Source organism: Passer montanus, unplaced genomic scaffold (genome assembly GCF_014805655.1).
Source record: "Passer montanus isolate IOZ18808 unplaced genomic scaffold, ASM1480565v1 scaffold54, whole genome shotgun sequence".
Classification (NCBI taxonomy): domain Eukaryota; kingdom Metazoa; phylum Chordata; class Aves; order Passeriformes; family Passeridae; genus Passer; species Passer montanus.
The window spans coordinates 7,446,900-7,458,929 of NW_024370374.1; the positions used below are offsets into that span (position 1 = coordinate 7,446,900).

General features: G+C 39.2%; 1 protein-coding gene across 1 annotated transcript in view; it reads right to left on the reverse strand.

The window, feature by feature from the left end:
* The window catches only part of SHANK2 (SH3 and multiple ankyrin repeat domains 2), a 256,574-nt gene that overhangs the window by 237,674 nt on the left and 6,870 nt on the right, over window positions 1–12,030 (reverse strand). The window contains exons 2-5 of the mRNA XM_039725073.1: window positions 8,184–8,403; window positions 2,026–2,229; window positions 342–413; window positions 100–208 (exon numbers count right to left, since the gene is read on the reverse strand). Of these exons, the coding sequence (XP_039581007.1) occupies window positions 100–208; window positions 342–413; window positions 2,026–2,229; window positions 8,184–8,387 (589 nt within the window). The 5' untranslated portion in view covers window positions 8,388–8,403. The remainder of the gene's footprint in view (window positions 1–99; window positions 209–341; window positions 414–2,025; window positions 2,230–8,183; window positions 8,404–12,030) is intronic.

Consider the following 12,030-nt stretch of genomic DNA (forward strand, 5'->3'; position numbering starts at 1 on the left):
CAGAGTTATGAAGGAATGTGTGAGATTCACCCAGTTAATCAATTTAAGTTTAACTAACTCAAGGTACTCCTCTATGCTGCTTAGTTTTGTTGTTCTGACCTCCACTTTCCAAGTCATGATAGTTTGGGTCCAGTCCTCGGTCCAACATCTTGGTCATTTTTTCCACAGAGAGATGGTGGACATGATCCATAAATTTTTTCAAATTGGCCTGAAACAAAGAGCAAAAAATGAATTATCCTCTGATTTCAAAAATAAAATTTTTACTAAAAATTAATTATTTTTTCAACTGATGGCAATACCCACTGTAGGTAATTGCTAACTCCTCCAGAAAATTAGGATACCTTGGTGTGAAGCTTGGCCAGCTGCTTTTCATCGAGGTTGAACTGTCTGTACACTCTCTTCTTGTAGCGAAACTGAGGGAAGAAAGATTTTAAAACTTAAAAACTTAGAATTCATTATATCATTTTCTGACCTTACCAGGAAGTATCATCCATTGTGATGGTAGATTTAGGTAAAATTTTAAAAAATTTAGAAATAGGCTCAGTATTTCATATAGTTTTACATCATTTAAGCAAAATTCATATCTTGTACCAATACAGTGAGATCAGTGGAGGTATGTGGGAAATTAAATCAACCTCTAGAATCTACAGAAATAAGCAAGAATTACACTGAAAAGAACTTTTCCCCAAGGATTCCTGCGCACTTTCATTTATAGTCTCAGGCAGAAAGCTGGGAAGGCATGTTAAATAAAAAAATGTCAATTTCAAAATTGCAGCTTAGCATTTCTGAAATATAAAAACAAAATAAAATATACCTGAAAGTCCCTTAGTCAATATAAGAGGAACTTGCAAATGGGAATAGTTCTCCTGATGTTGAACAGGACTGGTTTTGTGAATGAGATTTGGAGGATTGCCTCTCTTTTTGGCTGAAACTCAGTCACATTTTATCCTGGGCAGCTTGGGTACAGTAGCAAGATCTGTAGCAAAAGTCATGGGGGTTTCCATAGCTATAATTTACCACTCTCTCATTGTCTCATGCAGAATTCCAGGAATGCAGCCTGTCTGTTGGAGAAGGGACTGCACTGAATGAGGCTTTAACACCAGCTTTCCACAAAATCACTTTTAACACCTCAATTGCTGCAGTCAACACTCATGACAAAAATTATGAAACAAAATAAAGTGGCTGTTTAATTTCTTTACAGTTGTAATGTGGTCATCAGAGACTGAAATGCTGAAATAAACTTCTGGAAAAGGAAAGACCTGAAGCCTTCTCAGGACCCTGATTCTTTTCTTTTGGATTTGTGTTATAGTGGAGTAAGTCTATTAACCACACATTATTAATGGTTGATCTGCCACCATACAGGCAATATCAAAATTAATTAAATGCCAGTTTCACGCCCCAGTTTGCTGCTATGTTGCGTGATCTGGCTCTGCTCCAAGTTTGTTCAGTGCCATAAAAGTTCTGCCCAGCATATTCCCAACTGCAGAGCCTCTGCAGGAGCAACAGAGAGGGGGAAATCCCAGTACAGACCCTCTCCCCCCTTACTGCTTTCCTAGGAGGCAGGCAGAGGCAACCTGTGCACTCTGAAGGATGGCACAGAGGGAACTAGATGGGGGTTTAAAAAGGCTTCACTGAGACAGAAAGTTCTCTTTGGGAGAAAGCAAAGGCTGGTTATCCAGCAACTGCTACACTGCTATTGCAAACGCCATCACAGATGCAACAGCTTCACCTAGAACCTTACATTTCTTTATTAAATCACTAAATAAGATAAATGTCCTGTGTCCTCAGCAAAGGAAAACTACAAAATCCGCTGTCTCAGAAGGGCTGACTTTTTGCAACCTTTTGGGGATGGACCAGCTCCATGAGCAGGGAATGCCAGCACTTCTGCGAGCAAGGATTCAAGCTCAGACTTGCTGGACAAGCATATCCCAGATGTAATTCAGGTGCATGCAGACACCTCAAACACAGCTTTCTGCACAGTTTGTATCGGAATATAAAAGCTGCAGATATTAGACCTAAAAATACCTCAAGTGAAGGAACTCCTTTATTGACTGGCTGTGGGTATTCCCTCAGAAGTCTTTCCTCATCCAAAAACTTCCCATCTCTCCCATTGCTTGCAGGCTGGAACAGTCCATAATTCAGGACATCTTTCAAACTCTGGTTCAGAGTGCACAAAATCCGCTGCTTTGCAACCCACACTGAAGCTTCTGGGTTAAATCGAATGCATTTCTGCAAAGAGAAATTATTTTAAGGAACTGAATTAGTGAAAAAAACCCAAACATTTCAACAGTGTCTTACATTCTAAAATTTACAAGTGTCATGAATAATAGGAATATGCATAATAAATATACAGACTCCATCACAAAACATTGCTCAGCAAGAATTCTATTTCAGATATGCATTGATAATACTTCATGCACAAGTACTGTGAAAACACAGGACATTTCAAGTCCTTCCACAAACCTCAGGGAACACACACATCCTTCCTCAGAGACAGAGCACCTTAATGGAAAAAATGTTCAAAAGGGATGTTACAAGATGTTTAACTATCCACTTAATTCTTGGCTGTTCCAATATCAGTTAGATCCACAAGGATTTCACCAAAAAATGGTATTCAGGCATGAATTCTACTTCCCTTTTAGCTACATTTATCTGAGGGTAAGTTTATGGGAGGAATGATACAACATGAAGCAAATTACTTGAAAACCTTGACAAACTTCTGCTGTTCTCTGCTTCTTACCAAGCTGGAATTCAGGGATTTTGCCTACACTGCAGTCACTGGTTCCAAGGTACCAGCAGATGGCAATGCCTAGAAAGCAATTTGGTGCCTCTGATGTACATCCTGAACACATAATGCTGTTTCTGCTTTAATCCTTTACAGTCTTCAACATAAAGTGAAATGTTAGAGACTTTGTCACAAGTAAGGCTGGCTAGGAAGCAGTTTTCATTTCCCTTACTTATTTTATTTTTCAAGATGTTTTGTGAAAAGTTTTGGGGGTATTATATGCTGAAGGGAAGGAGACAGGGATACAAAGTAGATGGTAACAAGTATTTCCCTTCCCAAACATCCCAGTAGTTACACTACTGGCTTAGCAACAAGGCAAATCTGTTTGATATCCCTGTGTTCCTTCTGAACCTCACTTGCCCCACAACTCCTATATGGATTCAAACTTCAATAAAAGATTCAGATTCAAACATCAGCACTTTTCAGCAAAACTGTCAATTACAAGATGTGCAATAAGCGTAACTTTTAACATTATCCACACATCTGAAAGATTTCACTGAGTGTTATTCAATTGGGAAGACAATTTTGAAATTACATGTATTTTTTTTCTCCAAGGAAAGTCTTTCTTACATGAAACAAACTAATTTTGGACTTGTATGACACTGATTTGATTTTAAAAATACAAAGAAGTTACTTTTGATCACAGTTAAATTAAGTCTGCTGGTTTTTAATGCACCTGGAGAATCCAACATGTTCAATTTTGTTCAGTCTATTCTTGTGTTCTCAGGCAGGCAAATCTTTCACAAACTAATTTAATGAGAGCTCCAGCTCCTCTAGCGATTCATAAGAAACAAAAGTGGGTTTTTATTGTAAAAAAAGCTGATTCCATTGGCAATTTAGAATTAAATAAGATCAGTTATGTAAAAAGTAAATTGATGTCCGAGGAATTTTTTGCTACCAAAATGTCTCAGGCTGAGAAAAGTGAAACTAGTGGGAAAAGTGATTATTTATGCTTTCCATGAAGCCAGGCAGGATAGAAGTGGAGCTGTTACCATTCCCTCAGAGGCAGGTGCTGGCCAAGAGGATAAAAAGGACCACTCAGATGCTGCATAAGGTGCATTTTCCATCAGTCTGTCCCTGGAACAACTCCACTGTGCTGCTTCTGTGTCCTCCTGGCAGCCCTCCAGGCAGGGAGCACCACAGCCACCCCCTCCATCCTGCAGACAAGTCATTACTTACTGCCACACTCTGTATCCTGAGGAAACATCAGCTCAGTCACAGCAGGACCTACACTCAGGCTGCTCTGGTTATGAAATAAGGAACAATTCATTAGGCACATGTGGCATGGTGACCACAAGGAAAGGAGGCAGCAGCAGAGCCAAAAAAATTTGACACCTTTTTCTAATCTTCAGTGACAAGAAAAAAAAAAAAAAGAAAAATAATAGGGATCATTTAGTGACAAGGAACTACAGAAATACATGAAACAGATGTTTTGCACTGACAGATACATTCACTGTAAAAACCACAAAGAATGGTCAAAAAAAAAAAAAAGCCCTGAGTGGCTCAAAGTCACTGTCAAAACCACAGCAAGCCCCTCAAAATGCATGTGTAGCAGCAAGACAGCATGTCAGCACTGGCTGCTGAGATGCAAAGCTCAGTTTGGGATGTGAAAGCTCCTTGGATCACAGGAGACACGGTCAATTATAATCTTGCATTCCTGCACACTGGTGAGAGCAAGCCAGAGTGAAGGACAGGATGGGAAGCCAGGGAAAATACAAATCCCCCAGCTGAAGGGAAGATATTAATTCAGCAGGAATAATGTTTATGATATAGAATGTCTGAGGGATAATACTTATCTGCTTAAAATCAATCAGCAAACACATCTTTCTGCTCAGCTGTCAATCACACACACTGCTGTGACTGAGGGACACAACAAAATGGTTTGTACAGCTGCCTCCAAAAATATGATTGCCAGGATATCAAAATATCAATTATTCCTTTCAATGAGAGATGTTGATATTAAAGATGTGACAGCCAAAAAGTGGGAAACAAATGAGAGTTTGGCATCACAAAGAAAAGGGAGCAAGTCCCACATTTTGGTTTGTGCTGTGTTCAGCTTGATTCTCTGCTGAAACACTGCTCCCCATCAGGCTGCACTCAGGAAACACAGACTTCACGAGGGGACAAGTCAGAAAAACCAGTCTGGCCAGGATGTCAGCAGATCACCTGCCCACATAAAGGGCATGTGAACAGATACCAGCAGCACAACAACTCTCTTATCAAACTGAAAATAAAACAAGGAAGAGCAAACAGAAAGCAATCAGGCACAAAGTGGGATACAGAAGAATACTTAGAACAAGTTGCAAAAGAAAACCTAGAGTACCTATGAGGCAGCATAGTGAAACTGGAGGCATCCCAAGGAAACCTGGGACTCGAGCTGCAGTTGGCACAACTGGGTTGCTACTTTTTTAAGGTAAAAAGTGCACAAAGTAAACTAAGGGTTTTATCTGAGAAGCAAAAGCAGTTAAGGGAAAGATTCTTAATCCTAAAACCCAACAAATAATTTAAAAAAAATCAAAGAAAGGACACAACAGTATAAAAAGCAATGCAGAAACAGAACACCAGGAAGTGACTCCAGCTTAAGCTGTTGCTATTCCAAACTGCCACTTCCCAAATAATATTTTGCATGGAAAGTCCAATATAATTTTGAAAACTCCAAAACTCAGGGGAGGGAGGAATCAGTAAATGTTCATTATTGCAGTGGAGCAGCAAGACAGATGGGCAGAAAGTGTCTCAGAGAAGTCTTGAGCAGACCCAAACCCATCTCAGCCTCAGAATTGAATAAAATGCATGGATCTGAGCATTTTGACTTTAAACATAACTCAGAAGTACCCAAGTACAGGGTAAAACAAAAGAATGGAACAAACACTGTGTGTTGATAAGAAAATGATGAAAACATTCCTTAAAACAACTGGCTCACAGAAGTGACAGTGCCTGTGGCAAGGAGCAATTCTAAGCACAAAACACCATCACTGACAGAATACCAAGGTAAAGGAGATTTTCTTGACAGCAGTTCCTGAGGAAACAGACTGATTTCACTTATAGGCAGCACCACTTGGGATTTGTTCCTACATAGGCTGGAAAAGGAAATGGATACAAGATGACTGGGCCTAGATTCAGACCAAATAATATATGCCAGATAATACAGCTGTTTTACCCATGTTCCTCGAGACTGTGGAGGGCTCTCCACGCTCTCCAATCCCTCAGGAAATTTACTGAGTTCAGGAAATCTTTCAGTTGCTCATTTAAATATTCTCTACCCTCCTGTGAGAAGGATGACACTTACTGAATACAGGTCATGCACAGAGGCAATAAGAAATTACCATTTCTACCAAGTAGTATTTCAGTAAATTTGGTTATCACTCAAACTGAGAAGGCAACAAAAAAAAAGAAAAAAAAAAAACTAATGTAAGAACTGAAAATCAATTGTTCTTAAGGGCTCTGTATGAAATTGCCAAGGTTCACATTGTCTTCTAAGTTTCAAATGAGAATAAAAGAGCAACAAGACAGACTTCCTACAATGTGTGGTGATATATAAAGTTTTCCATGGCAGCACATCCTACTCATGGTGCTTGGTGCTTATCTCATACCTGCAGTGAAATAAAGGCAGTTTGTACCACAGCCACTCCAGACAAGCACACTTCATTCTCTGGAGTTTGGCTTTAAAGCTTCCCAGTAGGCTGAATTTTATCTAAACCCCTAAACTTGTCTTCCTTAGAACAAATACAGTCTTGATCATACTCCCTAAAAACCAAAAGAAGCAGAAAACTAAATTATGTTATTTCATGCTTCTTTGATTAAACAGACTAATTTTAAACACTTGATATGTTAAATTAATTATAATTATACAGGAAATGGGGCCTGTTTGCTCTGGTTTGTAGCTGTACAACAGCTCAAACTCTGATCTTCTCCACAGTTTTCTTCACCACATTTAATCCACCAATATTTCTTTTGCTAACCTGAATCCAGGTTTCACTTTCTTGCACAAAAAGTTTGTGGGCTGATAAATTAAAAAATAAATACATTAGCTGCTTTAGAACTGCTTAAAACAATTCAGTTACTTTTCATGAAGAGTTTATTGAAAAGGAAAAAGAAATACAAAAAGTAAAGCAATAAAAATGAATTATAAAATTAATTTTTAAATTTGTCTTGATAATGTCAATAAGTAACTTGTTATTGACCTAAAAACCAGAGTAATTAAATAAGAGGACTTCAGGAAGCTACTATCCCTGTGGTGTTAACAGCAGAGGAAACATAGCAAGAAAAGCTGGTATTTCCATTCCATTTTCATGGATCTATTAATTGACAGAATCACAGAGAGAGCAAGCTGGTAAGATCATCAGAAAAGAGCTCCAGAACCACACCTGAGGGCACACTGTCAAATGAGCTTTTCTTGTCAGGCTGCATCCATCCCATCTCTATCATTCTAAAAATGAACTTAATTAAGAAGAAAGGAAGGGCTTCATGTGAGATAGATCTTTGACGGCAGCAGGGCATGATGTAGCTCTTACATATCAGCACAGAGTGATGTATGTGGTTCACATCCATAAAATGGATGTGTTCTTATAATCATCTTGGAAATTTCAAAAGGTTGGTGCCACCACTGAAAATCCTGACAGCAGCATTCAAGGAGACCCAGGGTAATTCAGATAATTAATAACAAACTCAGACAAATTGTGGTTCTAGATGGAATCAGTCTCTCCCAAGACCTTTTCCAGCATGACACTTATTCCTATCACAGCACTTGTGCTGGTTTCTCTGGCTGGCAGGTTCAGAAACAACACCCTGTAGTAAAGGCACAGCAGCACAGGAGGAAGGAAAGGTTTATTTATGTTTTTTTTCCTCTCATCTTTACACCCTAAAAGCCACAGGTTCTCTAAAAGGGATGTCTTTTGCAAGGCAGGTTGACAGAAAAAGACAACAAATATAGTGAAGAGAGAGAATTTCATGACCTCTTGCAAGACCCCAGCCTAATGTCAATCACAAACTATTTCATGAGAAGAGGAACTAGAGAAGCCATATATATATATGAGGCTTTCACAGAGTTAACATGTGATTTTTTTATTCAATCTTCATCCTCTGATGAGGTGATAGATTCCTAAGTCTCTTCTTTTACCCAAAATTTCCAAATGCAGATCAGAGAGATATTTTGCTTTATGAACATGGCTTTAATCAGGTCAGCACACTAAATTCTCTTGGAAGGGATAGTGCCTTTAGTGAGGCAACCAGTCAGATAAACTGCTGGGGTACAAAGCACAGACATTAAAACAAAACATGAATTTTGTCTGTAATACGTCAAAAAAGAAAGTTAAAAAAGGGAACAGATGTACTGCAGGTTGAAGCCAGCAAACCTAATCATTAATTTCACTTTGTTTAATTGCAGTGCACTCTGCCTTACCGTTTGCTGCAGGTCAGGTATGATAATTCGAATCACTAAAGTGTTGCTCTGACTGTCTTCCATTCTGCTGCTTGGCTTTTCTGCAGTTGCTCTAATTGTGTCATAAATAGTTTCTTCTTTGGAACTGTCTGATTCAGACTCAACAGAATAGTCAGAGAAGCTTTGTGCCATTTCATCTTCACTTGATGTAGGGCTACGAGGCATGTTAAAGTTTTTTATCCTGCCAATACAAAGGAGAAAAAGAAAAAAATAAGTCACAGTTCAAGTCTTCAAAATGAATCACCTACATTTTTTTTTCTTCTTGGAAACAACATGCATTTAACAAGGAAGTTTTATGGTTTATCTTCCTTTTATTTCTTTCTGTCAATTATGTGGGTAGGCAGAGTGTAAAGGAAATAAATCTGGCTACCAATTTACTAGAGAAGAGGAAGGGCAGGAGAAGGAAAAAAGAGTAGTAAAAAAGAATATGACCTTCCTTTCCAGGCACACCCAACCTCCCAAAGGATCCAGAAAAAACAGCATAATAACCCAGTCCTGTGATAACCAGCATTGCTATAAACTGTACTAAGAGCTAGGTTTGGCTTTGAAGCTTCCTCCTCCCAGTGAAAAGACATTTCAGGGAATTAATGTAAATGCTAAACTAACATCATCCTGTACATCAAGGATCTGCACAGGTGGGGCTTTCATAAAAGTCAGTATTCCCAAATCGTGGAACCAACCAAAAAATGAAATCCCACAGGGAGCCAGACAGACGCAGATGCTGCTCTGTGGTTTGTGGCTCACACAACATCCTTTTAAACCAACACCACCCAAATCTGTCCATTGCACATACTTGGAGTTCAAAAGCAGTTTTAATCTGTGATATAGCTTAGGCTAAAATGAAAGTAATGTTTATTCCAGACTAAAGACATTTGTCATGAGGGGTCCTACACTAAGAACAGCAGAACATTTGCCTTCTGGGCTTTTCTGCCGATAAGAGCAAATGAATTTTGTTTTTGTCCCACAAACTCAAAGCTGCTCCAGGATATGAAAATTATTAGTCTATGGAAAAATGGAGGAAAACATTTACAGTGGAAAAAACTGAAAAGACCAACAATAAATTCTGCAGTGCTTGGATATCATATAACTTCTCAGATTTAGGAGGCCAGAAAACCATATTATTTTTCTTTTTTCCTGTGAGTAATTCTCCAAGACAATTCCTCTGCATTTTAATGCAAAATAAAAATTCAGTTAGAAGAAAAATAAAATAAAAGAAAGAAAAAACTAAACAAGCAATTCCACAGCCAGGTCACATTTAAAAAGAGACAGCAAAGCACAAGTGAAGCATGGAAGGGTGAAGTGACTTGATCACTTGACCACTCATAAACCAGGTGAGTGTGTTTAGGTATCCAAGTACACATTTTCTAAACTGATCTCTCAGCCAGATCAGCCCAAGTAAATCAATCAAACAACAGCAAGGGACAAAAGAACATTTTTTACCACTGTGTCTAACACTTTAAGTCACTCCCTCTTCACTACCCGGTCACTGTCCCAGCAGTGTCTCCAGAGCAGGGACCAAAGGCTGCCACTGCCATTTCCCATTTTAAGGTGCCCATAGGTTGGTCGGGAGAGTCAGGCCTGAGGTGGAGGTCTAACACAAGCACTCCCACATCACATCACATCACACCCCCACATCATCAAGCCTTATTGTTGCTTCTGATGAAGGATAATTCTAGTGTTATTACCCTCAGCTATAATTACTAATGAAGACAAAACCAGCGCATTCAGAAACCTGAAAGGAAGCCAGTTCACAGCAGCTTAATGGAAGGCACTATTTACAAAAGAAAACTCTTCAGGGAGTATTTCATTTTTTTGCTGCTTCAGTGAACTGTAGATTAATGCTGCTCTCCAAAGCACCTTAAGTCAATAAAAAGCATAAACATTTCTGTGGTTTCTCTATTTGTCTGCCACTGCCAAAACATGTGAACCCAAAATACAGCAGGACAATACACAGAATTTAAGGGCATAAGAGGTACAGGCCAGTAAGTGTGAGCAGAAAGACAAAGATCATCACATGGTCTGTCCCTAAAGCCATCTGAGAATGCAACACATTCCAGGGCATTGGATTCAACGGAGAGCAGTAAACTGCAGTTATACAGCAGCCAAATAAGAGCTGAGTTAGGAGGAAAAAACTTCCCCAGGTTTTGGCAAGTGGATTTTCATGCAAAAACTACCCAGGAATATTTCATTCTATAATAAGAAAGGAAAATTTCTAGCTGAAAAACCAGCTCCCAGGAATCGAGCTTTTAAGTTTTATAAATACTGGGACAAAGAATTTCTTGGAGACTTGTCAACAAGGCACAAGACATCTAATCTTCTGGAAAATGATGCACAATTAAACATAGAAAGGATAATGAAAGTCTGTATCCACAGTGGCAAGATGAACAGGATATGGGCCCCACCAGCACAGTGGAGAAACAGACCATTTAAACACCATTTTTTAAACAAGACCATTTGAATACTGGAGAAACTGGCAATTTGTTTGGCTCAAGTTGTGAGGAAATGGAAGATCCCACTGTTTGTTAACCAGAGCCACTGGCTATCACAGCTCCCACAGGGAAAGTGTTATCTTTTAGGAACTGTTTCACTTTTGCCCCAAGGATATTCCAAAAGATTTTTCCACAACCAAACTTACTACATCAGGAAAAATAGGCAAGTTTCCTGGCTTTCTAAATAATACTTGTATAACCTATTAAAATGTTGCATCCCAGATTCCTAATTCCTTTTTCCTTTTCTAAAAAAAAAAAAAAAAAAAAAAAAAAAAATCAACAGGTCATAGGATGCTGACAAGATTGTCTGTAAATTATCATTTTGGCAATAAACACACAATGAAAAGTGTCACACCAACAGGGTTTGTTCCACCTCATGTTGTCTGTCCACATTTCTCAACTCCTGGGCACTGAGTGTGCCCCAGCTCCAGGCACTGTCCTGCCCTGGCCTCTGCACATCCCCAAAGCAAAGCAAGCTTGAGCTGCAGCTGGTTAAACACCCATTTTGACATAGGAAGGCCACAAAGAAGCAGGAAGATGAGAGAGTGAAAGGATGGCTTCATGCTCCCCTTATTACTGAGCTTCTCCCCCAGGCCCCTTGCCCTTTAGCTCGGCAGGAGCAGCAGGACGTGCACCCAGCCTCTGGGGCCATGGCCAGGTGATGTTTCTCAGACCAACAGGGCAGATGAAAGAAGCAGAGCTCAGACTGCTGCCTTCCCTTTACAGATGCTATTTTTAGGTTGGTTTTTTTTCCAGTCTAGCCCACAGCTTTCAAAAAATCTGCTGGAATTTCTTGTTGTGCCATTTGGTGCCACTGCACCATTAAGGAGAATTTCAAACAGTCCAAACCATGACCATCAAACTCCCTTTTTTTCTAAAAAATAATTTTTAAAAGCCCTACAAGAACATTGCAAAAGGCTGGAATTAAACAGTGCACAGGTTATCAAATGGGAAAAAATTCAACTTTCAGAGCTCACTCTCAGGGTGAAAGGTATGCTCCAGTGAGTGCAAACAGACACAGCAGGGAAAGAACCAAGAGCAGCAACAGATTAATCTATTCTTTGGAGCCTTAAGGTTGTTGAACACCACATAAAAGGAATTTAATAAATATACATTTTACATCTATTTGTAAGTTAGATATTGTAAACTTGATGTGAAAGGGTCTGAAATATCAATAGAGAGAGAGACCAGTCAGGGGACTTTCATTGAACATCCAGGTATTATCAGCTAAATCCACTATAAAAACCACATTTGAAAATCTTCAGCTTACTTATGGCTCTGTGTGATTTTTGTTGACCCTGCAAAGTACCAAACCCTCC